Source organism: Polypterus senegalus, chromosome 14 (genome assembly GCF_016835505.1).
Source record: "Polypterus senegalus isolate Bchr_013 chromosome 14, ASM1683550v1, whole genome shotgun sequence".
Taxonomy (NCBI): domain Eukaryota; kingdom Metazoa; phylum Chordata; class Cladistia; order Polypteriformes; family Polypteridae; genus Polypterus; species Polypterus senegalus.
In genome coordinates this window covers 85,511,168-85,524,358 of record NC_053167.1, presented here as the reverse complement: position 1 = coordinate 85,524,358, position 13,191 = coordinate 85,511,168, and the positions used below count along the sequence as shown (strand labels likewise).

At 35.5% G+C, this 13,191-nt stretch overlaps 1 protein-coding gene across 2 annotated transcripts in view; it reads left to right on the top strand.

Moving 5' to 3' along the window:
• pappa2 (pappalysin 2) overlaps window positions 1-4,567 on the top strand; it is a 240,372-nt gene extending 235,805 nt beyond the window's left edge. For both annotated transcript variants that reach the window (XM_039735653.1, XM_039735652.1), the window contains exon 23: window positions 3,247-4,567. In XM_039735653.1, coding sequence (XP_039591587.1) covers window positions 3,247-3,351 — 105 coding nt within the window. In that variant the 3' untranslated portion in view covers window positions 3,352-4,567. The remainder of the gene's footprint in view (window positions 1-3,246) is intronic.
• The last annotated feature ends 8,624 nt before the right edge of the window (window positions 4,568-13,191 follow it).

The following is a 13,191-nucleotide window of genomic DNA, read 5'->3' as shown; positions in this document are numbered from 1 at the left end:
GAACCACACGGTTTTTGTGATTCACACATTCAATTCTTTGGATGGTTTTAATTCACTTCACTCAAGGTAGGGTTTTTATCCTATTATCAGATCACAAAAGGTTCCAAATAACAAGAAAGGTTCCAACTAACCTCTTACGTTAGGGGAAAAGAAGAATTGTCAAAACCAGCTATTCAGCTCTTAAGCTGTTACCTGTCAGCCCTTACCTATGTCACTGTCCATATTATATCATAAGCATTCAGCACTAGGGACCTCTAATAGCAGGCTGTTTGCTGACTGGGACTGTCTTTACTGGTAAATCTTTAACTGAAACCTGTTTTACCACCAATAAAGAGCTTAACCCAAGTGCCCTCAAGTGCCCTTAAGGGACAGGAATTGGACAATATAGTTTTTTCGCTCACTGGTAATAATTAGATAATTATTTGATTTACTTGAGATTTATATTTATTTGCAATAAAGCCATACACAGCAGATATATGGAGATACACAGATTTATACAACTTGGGTGCTTTAAATCTTTATTCAAGTCAAGCAAAAGTAAGAAGATGCTGATCACCATTGCACTCCCAGATTTGTGTTCTCAAGCAAGATAAAAATAAAGAGAGACAAAGATAACACTTTTGTCAGTTTTTAAAAAAGCAGTTGAGGATGGAGCAGAGACATGGGGCCCTCCAGCAACTCCCCTCTTCACGCTCACTAAAGAAGACACACACATCATTATCAGAGCATTATCTTTTTTAGTTCAGATATTATTATTGTTGTCAGAAGCTTAAGGTCTGTTCTTCAAGATTTCAAACTAAGTAGACAAAAGTATAAAACAATAAAAAAAACTCTAAAGTCTCGCTTTGTCAACCAATTTCCCTAGCATTCACTTTAACTCCTATATATAGGGCCTGCCATTTGACCGGTTACCACTGTTACTTTTGATGGAAACTATTTTGGCTCCAAAAGGTAAAAGTATTTAGTTCTCCCATCTTTTATCTTAAATGATCAAAAGCACAGTAAATTCCTTCCTTGATTTTGCCTACATAGGACATATAGTAGAGTTTTGAGGAATCTCAAGAAGAAGCATTTTTTGGCCCTGTATTTGAATTTATTTTTGTCAGTTCATTTTAAGGAATATATTTGTAGGCATATCTTGGCAAAAAACTATATTTTTTATCTTTGTGTGCTCCTTTTTGTTTCTCCACAGTTCCACTTTTTACTACAAGGTGAGTTTGGTGTGTGAAAGCTATGTTTTAAATAGGGTACCATTATTCTTTGTACCAATCCTTACGTGGATGCAATGCTCCAGTTTGTCATTGCCGGGAAATTACAATTACTCTGTTGCCTCTTACAGTCTACTTCCAGTATAAATATTTTCATATATAACCAGGCCTCTGGCATTTAATTGGAGGTTGGCTATTGATTCAAGCCATAGTATTCTCATGTTTACTGCATTTTCCTGTTGTGTTCATAGGCACTTGCTGTGATGTCATTTTGGAGGTCCCAAAACAAGGAGAAGATATGATATACGTGTTGATACTGACCTGTAACAATCCTCTTTGTTTGGCAGTGAGAACTTCCCTCGATTCTCCTGCTTTCTTGGCAATCTATTTTTAGTTGCATTTTATTTTCCTCTAAGAACCCCAATATTCAAAACATTCAATTTAGGGTTGTTCATCATATTTATTTTACTCCCAGAAAAAATTTTTGCCACAGATCTAACCACTAATCACTATTATCCATTCTGTCAACTGAGCATCCCAGGTCCTTTTTTACATATGTTTTGGGAGTGCCTCGGTTTTGTGGTTGTCTACCACTAAATTTCTCTTGACTGTTTTTCACATTAACATCTCTTCTCTTCCTCAGATTTTTTCTGACCTGATTGGATCTCTTGTCTCACTATCACTGTTCTATCTAGCAGAGGCTATTTTTTCGATCCACAATAGCTGGAAAGCCATCATCAGCTTCTTTGTTGGAAATCTGACTTTTCTATCTCCTTTGTATTTGGCAAGCTTCATTTTTTAATCTTACTCTCCTAGAACTCACAGTGGCAGTGATCAATGGGTCATCCACTTCATATATTACAAATGGCGTGCTCTGGTGGAATTTCTATGGAGTCAGATGGCCTGTGGTAGCTGTCAGTCTCCTCTTTCTGCTTCATAAATCCTGTGTTAGTGGGGTCTGAGGTTTTAAATGTGTTTCCCTGCCAGGCTTTGCTCTGGCCATTTTTCTTTTTACCTTTTTAGCAGGACAAATTTTGTGGGAGTTAGTATTTTTACTGTTATTACTGTCTTTAAAATGTTTTTCTTTTGACTATTTTATAAGAAACCTGTTTGCTGTTATTATTTCTAGTACTCAGTAATGTTATTTAAATTGTAATAAATATTTGATCAGAAAAAAATATGGTCCCTTTCAGAGTTGTTAAAATAATTTTCAGTCTCTGGTTTACAATTTATTTGGTATTTTTACCATTAATGTGGTGGCATCATTCTTTCACCATTTCATTTGGTACTGCTGTTTTGTGCATTTGTTTCTGTGGGTGTCAGCATTTTGTGTTTCTAGTTTTCATGAATGCTGCATGGTTGCTAAGATTTCTACCGAATAGACTTATGATGCACATGCTGCATTACCTGTGACGTGAAGGAGCTTCTGAATTTTATTTAAATAATCAAAGGGCTTCTCCAAAACACTTGGTTTTCAGATATGAGCTTAGTTTTGTCTTAAACACTTTGGTGACCAGTGTAAGACTTTAGTGTCCCAAACTTTGCATTGTCTTAAAATACTTTGGTTTGCCATTAAAAGAATAACAATATAGAAATCTCTTTTATTCATCTTTACAATTGTCTGAGAGCACTGCCATGACAGACAGACAGACAGACAGACAGATAGATAGATAGATAGATAGATAGATAGATAGATAGATAGATAGATAGATGTTTATTTGTCCCCAGGGGGAAATTTGGCTTTTTAAATTAACTATTTAAATAGATAAATGCACAATATACATTTCACTGGTGGCAACAACATGTAATAAATTTATTTGGAAATAGAACTGAGAAATGAAGTAATTTGATCAAGGTTATAGAACAGTCAAATAAAAAAAACAGACAGGTCTACGCACAAATGCTTTATTAAGCACAAACCTGTGCAGCTAGAGACTGCTTAGAATCCATGAATACATTTGGTTTCATATTGCTGTGGGTTTGTTGTATTAAAGTTGTCTAAGTAGGCAAAAAAAAAACTTTTATCCTTATGTTTCAGGTTATTACCTTTGGCGCTGCCTGTGACCAAGATGAGTGCACGTGTCGTGATCCAAAGGCCGAAGAGAATCAACAAAGAGAAAAGCTGAGAATTGAGAATCCCTGAATCTGCAGTTCTTAACTTCAGTATCTACCTGAAATCACATACTGTATGTACATAAAGAGGAGAGTATCACTATGGCCAAAACAGCTACACATTTCTGAAACAGAAATGGGATGAACATAATTGTTTTCTTATTTTGGCTCATAAGGAATTTGAAATGGACAGAAAGTAATCATTAGCTACAGTCTTGAGTGTATACTGTATCAGTTTACAGACTTATAGATGTGTATAATATATTGTGACAGGTTTACTAAAGTTAGATGTAATTTCATAATGGATATTCAATGAAAAGTGTATTAGAGAATAATAGCTATCTTCTTGATTAGTATTTTTGGAAACATAATGAAAAGTTTTATTTCTGTATTATCTTTAATGTAGTACCTGCTGCTCATAACTGTGTAGTCCAGTTCATCTTAGTCCTTGGCAGTATAAAGAAATCTTGCACATAATTTTTCTGTTCTTTTGGGTTTGTTTTTTTTTTTTTAAATAATATTTTTCACTTATTTTATATAGTGATAATGCAGTAAGTTTATGCATGTATTTTCAGTAAATTCTCATCAATGTGACATGTAATACTTTTGACATAACCAGTATTCTGATAATCTAGATGCATGCCTTTTGTTCTCCTTTAAATATATACTTGAATGCCACTGGTTCATGTTTTTGAGTATTAATGCAAGGACAAGCCTGGAGATATTTTTGAGTCCCTATGTGTCCTTTTTAGGAGAATACCTGCTTACTGAAATTGATTATTTGGCTTCATTAATGCTGTACTAGAAAACACAATAAAGACATTTTACCCCATGTACAATGATGCCTTTTAAACAATTGTAAAATTGACCATGTCAGAGTTAAACAAAATATAAAAATAAATAAATAAGTAGACTGACTTCTTTGTTTAGCACTCTTGTACTTCCGTAATATTCTGTACTGAATAGGGATTGACTTTCATATGCATTGTATCAAAATTGTTCATGTGATATCTGCTTTTAACTGTTTCTTTTACATTCCTGTTACTTCAGTACTTATATTTTGGTCAGAAGCATGTTTTAACTACCATATATTTACCACTCAGCTGTTACTGTTTTATCTTTGTTTGTGTTCAAACTTCTAAGAACTTTTTATTGCCGTGTATATTATATGTCCATATTTTTTCCCAAGCTGGCAGCCAGTTGTGCTGAAAAAGATGTACACTTTGATCGGACCAAAATAAATTGTATCTGCACTATAAATATAAAAGTGGCAAATATGTTTTTTATAATATTATAATTGTATTGCATATACTGTACAGTGCAGGATGCTGTACCTAGTATATTATACCTTTTAAAGATTAGTTTTTGGTATTGAAATACACTTACAGTAGAAATCTATGTGTACAATAAATATTAGCCTATAACATCTGCGGGGTGTTTTTAAAATAATGAAATTAAATATACTGTAAATATGGCAGAAGAAAAATTAAATGCCAATCAGGGTGTTTGGGTCAGAGCCTCGGGGCATAGAGGAGTAAATATATAAAAGCAGAAATGGTCTCCCCATTGTTTCTTCCTTATTAAATGAATATCCTTCTTCACACTGTTTCCATGAACTTTTATGGTTCAACTTTAAGAAAATTACATCATAGTAATGTTTCCGAAAATATAAAATACACAAAACCGCTACTGCTGGCAGATTGTCATATTTATAGAGTCCATGTACTGTAGAGTTGTTTGGTCCAAATGGAAACAAAGCAGGAGCAAACCATGGGAATGGGCAGACTTGCACAGAACTGTCCCAGTTTATACTGGGCACTCAACATGATGACGTGCATATCTACAAGAGATCAAGGATTCAAACCTAGTTACCTGGAGTTGTGAGTTCGAAGCTCTAACCATTATAAAACCAAGCTACCATGAGAGAAATGCAAGATGGTGTAAAATTAAGTTGCCAGTGAAGTGTTCCAAAAATTCTTAATTTTTTGTTTAAAACAAGGACAACTGTAAAGTAACGACATTTTCTATAGTTGTTTCTCATCAAAACATTTCACTGTTAAAGCAGCCATTTGACCTGTATTCATCTGTTTGTTTAGGTGGGTCATTTAAACAGTGTTGTAAGAAATTGTGGACCAGGTATTTTGGCGCATTTGGAAATTTGAAATAAAAAATACTCTATTATTGAAATTCTTGCAAAACTATTATCTTCCTTAAATAGTAAAATAGATGAAGGGGTGGCAGGTACGCTTATCAATAAAGTATAGGAAATTGGTATAGTATTGGTGTTTGGGTAAGGACTGGGTCCAAGGGCGCAATAGTAGTGCTGCCACTTAAGAGTAAGGACACTGGGTTAATGTCCTGGGTGCTCTGTCTGTGGAGTTTCTTCCATGTGCTACCACAGTCCAAAGGTGTGCAGATTTGGTGGATTGCTGAAGCTAAATTGGCCCCAATATTAATTTGCTTGCCCTGCGATGAATGCATATCCAAAGATTGTTCCTGCCCTTTGCCTTTTCCTTGCTGGGATTAGCTGCATTTGCCCCGTTACCCTGCTCTGCTTTGGATAAGCGGGATTAGAAGGTGTAGAGATGGACAAACGGTGGCGGTGCCAACAAACTTAGGCAATATAAGAGAAAAAAAAATGTTTTTAAAAATAAGCACAGCTGTGAAAAAGAGCATTATAGGTCATAAAAGATATTCATAGGCAAGAAGCTGAATGGGTCATCCCCATGAGATCACCTACTTCTGTTTGTTAAAGAAAGATTGAGAGTATTATTGTGAAAAATGGAACAGGAGAAGGGTGTGTAAGGCACAAGACAATGTCGTAGTGAAGGAGAGGCACAAATCAAAACCAGAACAATCAACAGCAAAACTCAATATTTCAAAGTTTTGGGGTCAAAGCAATGCAAAATGTTTTGAGGGCAAGATATAACCTGCGAACGTTGCAATCAAGTTCCAGCCTCACTAGGTCACATGTTTTGGGCCTGCACCAAATTAACATCATTCTGAACCAAAATCTTTAAATGTCTTTCAGACAGCCTTGGTGTCACAATCCCTCCTAATCCACTAACAGCTGTGTATGGTGTACTTGCAGATGGGCTTAATGTGGAGAAGGACAAACAAACTGTAATTCCCTTGACAGGGTACTACATTATTGGCACATAGATTTATCTTGCTCAAATGGAAGAATCCTAACCCACCTCTTTTAAGTCAGTGGGTAACTGGTGTTATATACTATTTGAGACCGGAAAAAATCTAATTCTCACTTAAAGGATCTGTACAAAACCTTTTCAAAACCTGGCAGGATCTAATCAATAACATTTTAGAATCAGAATATGTATTGAGGAAGCAGATTCTCTCCCCTCTTTCTTATTCTATTTATTTTTATTCATTTATTATTTTACTTATTTACTTAATTTTACTTAGTTTTACTCTGCTGGCCTTGTTCTGTTTCTCATGGGTGGGGGTTGATTTGTTATTGTTAAACTTGACTTGCTTGAATGGAATTTAATTTGATTTTAATAAAATCAATAAAGTGAAAAAAAATGGTTGAAGTCAAAAGGCAAAGCAAACTTTAAAATGTAATAGGAACTACTATGGAAACAGAAATGAAGAATGGAATATGGGTTGGGGGACCTCTGGGCAACCCATTTACTTTCTTCACTAAAAATACGTCATTTGTAATAAAGCAAACAGAAACCAGAGGCGATACCTCCACCATCTAGTACAGTGTCATCTAGGCGTGATAAGGTGCACATCTGGGACAAGATCCATCATCTCCAGTGCCTGGTCCGTGAATGACCACTGACTTCTGGGTTTTCACTCCATTGAAATAGCTAGCATGTTAGAAGGGATGAGGGTTTGGGGTCGTCCTGTAAACCTACCATTCTTCCTCCTGCTCCTTGTCTTCTGCTGTATGGAGGAAAAAGAACTAGAACAACCAAGCAAGCTTGTGCTCTTGAAATGGGTTCTTTATTTTTGCACGGCTCTGAAGACACTCATGTAGATAGATAGATAGATAGATAGATAGATAGATAGATAGATAGATAGATAGATAGATAGATAGCATACATGCTGTACACAAACAATGACTGAGAATTTTTTCTTCTAAATAAAATGGTGAGAACAAGGCATATGAATGGTTCTGTGAGCAATACACTGAAACCAAGAATCATTCCACCCTTTCCTCAGAAGTTGTCACGATAATTGTGGATTATACATAACTAAATCCTCAATAAGTCTATGCGATTATGATAGCAGACAAGTGTATACAGCGTTGTGTTAGTGTGAACTGTATGATTTGTGGGTTATTTTTTGTGTACCACTATTTACTATATTTTACATTGAACAAGCAATCTTGCTGACTGTTATGCTGTTACTTACCCTACAGCAATAACTTTAAAGCTATTCAGTTTGATTTATTTTCTGCTGTTAGCATTCATGTACCACATGCTGAACTTATCCAGCATTTGCTTCTAAAGCTTCATTTTTGATTACTACTAAGGGATTGGGCAGTACATTTTACCTTTGGGCGGCACAGTGTCGCACAGAGGCTGCTGCCTCGCAGTAAGGTGACCTGGGTTCAATTAATGGATCCTCCCTGCATGAACTTTCCATGTTTTCCCATAGGGGTTTCCTCTGGGTGCTCCGGTTTCCTCCCACAGTCCAAAGACATGCATGTTAGGTGCATTGGCAATCCTAAATTGTCCCTAGTGTGTGCTTGGTGTGAGTGTGTGTGCCCTCTGGTGGGCTGGCGCCCTGCCTGGGTTTATTCTTGCCTTGCGTCTTGTGTTGGCTGGGATTGACTCAAGCAGGCCCCGTGACCCTGTGTTAAGATATAGCGATCTGTTCTTAATTCAAATTTTCTTTTTGTAAAAACTTGATTGCTTTGTATGGATTGCAATAAAATTAATAAAAAGGAAAAAAAAAAAAGATATAGCGGGTTGGATAATAGATGGATTTTACATTTTTTCCCCTTAAGATTGGCAAATGTGAGTGTAGGGTGTGTTTGAAACTAATAACTCTACCACTAAAAGTAGAACAAGTGAGATCATGAGAGCAATCGTTAAAAAGAATATTAGGAAAGCTAAAAGGGAGCTGGAAAGAAATATTCACAAAAAGGAAAAAGACAATCCAAAGGGATTTTTCATTATTTCAGTAGTAAAAGAATTGTGAAGGAGGATGTGAAGAGCATAAGGAACTACAACGCCAATTAGAATATGTAGATAATAAGTGCTCCAAAACTTTGCATTTTACTGGTTTACAATACATGTGTGAAGAAGTCAATAACTTCTCAATGGTAACAGGGACTACTAAGGAGGTACGGTACTTAATGATTTGCAAATTGTAGAGGGAGATGCACACTTAGATTAAGAAGGCTGACATTTAACAAATCACCAGAACCAGGTAATATTCATCCTCAAGTTTTTAAGGAAGTTAGTAAGAGGTATATAAACTATAAATTTTTCCAAAAATCTCTGCACACTAGGAATACTTGTAATTACTGGGAGTTAGCAAATATTACCCCCATGTATCAAAATGATGACTGCAGGCCAGTAAAGCTTAAACTGTATCACAGATAAATTAATGAAAGCAGTTATTAAGGAAATGATTGAACATTACATATCTAGAACCATTGTATTAGAAAATAGGCAGGATGGGTTCAGAGAGAGGAGTTCATATTTCACTGATTCCTGCAGGAAGTTCATGAGGAAGCAAGAAAAGCATCCCATCAGAAAAGTGCTGATGATGCTATTTATGTTGTTTTATTTATTATATAAATTTATTTATTAAATAAATATTTATTTATTTATGTTTATGTTGGGCGGCACGGTGGCGCAGTGGTAGCGCTGCTGCCTCACAGTTAGGAGACCCAGGTTCGTTTCCCGGGTCCTCCCTGCGTGGAGTTTGCATGTTCTCCCCGTGTCTGCGTTGGTTTCTTCCGGGCGCTCCGGTTTTCTCCCACAGTCCAAAGACATGCAGGTTAGGTGGATTGGCGATTCTAAATTGGCCCTGGTGTGTGCTTGGTGCGTTTGTGTGTGTCCTGCGGTGGGTTGGCACCCTGCCCAGGATTGGTTCCTGCCTTGTGCCCTGTGTTGGCTGGGATTGGCTCCAGCAGACCCCCGTGACCCTGTATTCGGATTCAGTGGGTTAGAAAATGGATGGATGGATGGATGTTTATGTTGATTTTCAGAAGGTTTTTTGATAAAGTACTACATGAAAGCTTATGGTCAAAGTAAAAGAAGTGTGTAGGTGGGTTCAAAATGTCTCAAAAACAGGAAAAATATTAAATATTTATTAAAATATTTAAATATACATAAATAATCCAGATGAAAATATATAACAAGATGGTACATTTGCAGATAATACCAAACTAGGTGGAAGAACAGATAATGTACAACTAAATTGCTACAGAGGCACTTGGATAGCTTACAGGCTTAGGTGGATATATGGGAGATTAAATTTAACATACGTAAATGTAAGGTATTACACATAGGAAGTACAAATGTTAAATACCCAATTGGAGGTCTAAAACTTGAATACAGCTTACAAGAAAAACCTTTGAGTTATAGTTGGACTCATCGCTATTTACATCATATCACTGTACAGAAGCAATTAAGGAAGCTAATAGGATGTTAGGTTACTGTATATATTACGATGTGCGGAGTACAGGTCGAGGGAGGTTATATAACACATCAGTGAGGTCTTCATCTAGAGTACTGTGCACAGTTTTGCTCTCCATATTGTAAAAAAGTTAGAGAAAATTCTGCGGAGAGCAGCTAGGCTGATTCTGAAACTAAGAGGAATGAACTATGAGGAAACATTGAAGGAGTTGCACCTTTTCAGTTTAAGCAAGAAGAAATTAGGAGGTGACCTGATTGGAGCGTTTAAAATTATGAAGGGAACAGTGGATCTGAGCTATTACTTTAAAATAAATTCTCCAACAAGAACACAGGGACACAGACGGAAACTTGTTAAGAGTCAAATGTTGTTGTTTTTCATCACACAAAGAACCACTGACACATGGAATAAATTAACAAGTAGTGTGGTATAGAATAGGACTTTAAGGACCTTGAATTATCAGCTCAATGTTATTTTAGAGAATCTGGGTGAATAGGATTGTCAGGCTTGTTGGGCTGAATGGCTCGTTCTTGTCACAATTGTTCTAATGTCCTAAAGTGATTGTTGAGAATGAGCATGGCTGTTCAAGCACTGTTGTTTATACAGTAGAAATCAAGCTCACATTGTGTATCAGCCAGTCACTAGGCACACATAAACACACTGGGTCACGAATCAACCAGATTTCTCATTGGCATAGGAGAGCAAATAGGATATCGAAAACTCATTACCTTTATTTATCAATCCAGTCTTTGTCTTCTCCCAACAATGTGCTCATTAACCAGTGTTTTGTATCCTGCCTGTTCAACAACACTCCAACACTCCTCTCTCATTCCTGTGACGTATATATCACAATTCAAATACCCTAAGAGGATTTAGAAAATGGAAATCCATCGCCATAATTGAGACATATTCACTGAATCAACAATCAAAGTTACTTTTAAATCAGAATAAATTTCATGACTATCCTGAATCTGTTCATGTGAAATGAGCCAGAATTTAAAAAACAAAAAAAAAAACATTTTTATTTATGTGTCATAATGATGAAACATACACAATAATTGATAATAACATAATAGTTTGCTTCAAAATTTCCAACCGTAATATACTACTAATGTTAGCTCTGCTACAGAGGTTATGACACAAAGTATCTACCACAATGTCACAGGGAAGGAAAGAACAGATTTTAAAACCTTGCAACCTGTAAGAATTGTGATGAAAAATCAGATACTCTTAACAACTTTAAAAATTAGACTTCCTTTAGATGACTGTAACAATGTATGCTAAATTTCAAATTGAATCAAAGAGGAAATGGAGAAGCAAAAACTTTACACTATGGATCTCTTACTTTCTTGCTTACAAAAATGATTCCTTAATTCTCAGGTGAATTGTAGGGACATTAAAAATTGATTTAGTAAAAAGGTGGATTACTGATCTCTCACATGCAGAAATCAAGCAGAAGGATGAATTCTGCTCGTATCAAAGTTTTTGGGTGTTGTTTTTAAAACAAATTTATTTAAAACATAAATAAGGAGGAGTGCAGTGTTGTGTATTTATACTGCAGTAAAATATTATAACTGCAGTAAAGTATTTAAATGCTTATTGCATCCAATGCTAGTTATATTATCATCAGTACTGCAGAGTTCATTGTATTATTTATCGTACTTGTAGGCCAAGTTAAGGCAGTGTTGTATTTTTGCATGAGTGGCAATACATTCTAGCAGCATGGTACGTGATGTGCTCAAGGGACAGATAAGTGCTACAACTAAGTAATAAAGGCATAAATGCATACAATATGTACTAGAGTTGGTGGAGCTGTGGCGCACCCGAGTAAAGACAAATCAAAAGTCAAAAGAACAGCCATAAGACAATCGTGGTAAATATGGCTGTAACAGGCATTTCTTCTTTAATGAGTAGGAAACCACATTTAATTTTAAATTGCACATATCCATAACGAAAATCTTTTAAATGTGCTTTTCACTATAGACCTTTTGTATAATTTTGTTATATTTATTTTTTAGAGTCTAAGCACAGACATAATTGATGTAGTTGAATTAGAAGTGAATTAGAAGCTAGAATCAGTCAGCCTTACTCTGTGTGTGTAAGTTTGTCAAACAAAATTAGTTTGTAACAACTTAGTGGGAGAAGAAAACAGCTAAGAATGTTTTCAATTTAAAAACAAACCACTTTGCTAGTCTTGCTTTTCACATTTTATTATGTATTTATTAGAAGGCATAGAGTTTAATTAGCTAATTACAGAGCAGAATGCTGGAGTCACTTATTGTAATTATAGTGATTATATTTTATTTACTATTCAAATGTAAGTAGTTTGGCACTGCCTGCAGTAGCCAAATGAGAAAGTACACAAAATAACTTTACCTATTTCAAATATAATTCCAGTGCTTGTGACCAAAATGAGATGTGTAATATACAATAAGGCCAAACCAATATCACAAAAAAACACAACCAACTTTTAGCAAAAGTGTTTGTATTGACTACTTTGGCAAATCAATTTCTAAATCGATAGTTGGGGTTTCAAGCAAAAGTGTAATACAAGAACACATGACGGCTGACTGGACTACTAATACACACTGAGGACAGGAGGCACACAAATGCCAGAGATTGTCCTCATGCAATAAGGCTTTGCTTACTGTGCTATGCAAAAAAATCTTGATAAATTGGCAAATTAAGCATGAATCTGTCGGGATTGTATATCATTTCAGACTTACTTGTAGAAAACAATTTTAACACACATAAAAATAAATAAAAAGACAAGAGTGTTTGTAAAAGCTTTGCCTTTCAGGAAGAATACCAGACCCAGTGGTTGTGCTTTTAGTTCTGCTATTACTTGAGGATATGGAGCAGAAAGTTTATTGGAAAATGTCAGGAGAACATGTACAATATGAGAAGAGGAAGTTTAAAAGGGTTTAACATTCACAATGCTGGCCAGCAGGATGAGTGACACTTTTCCTAGATATATGGTAAACTTTAATTTTATGCAAACACGTCTAGATTTTCTTTAATATGTTACGTAAATAGTTCATTTAGTTTCAAATGTTCTGAAAAAGTAATCTCCAATAATTTAAATCTTTTCTTGCAAAACTGCTACAATCATCCAATAGACTTGCTATTCTAAAAGTAAATAATAAAATATTCACCTTGATAAAAGGACAAGCGTGTGTGTTTGCCTATTTGTGCGTTTATGTGATTGCAAGGGTTAGGAAAAAAATGTAAATAGGCAATACATGTAGAAAAG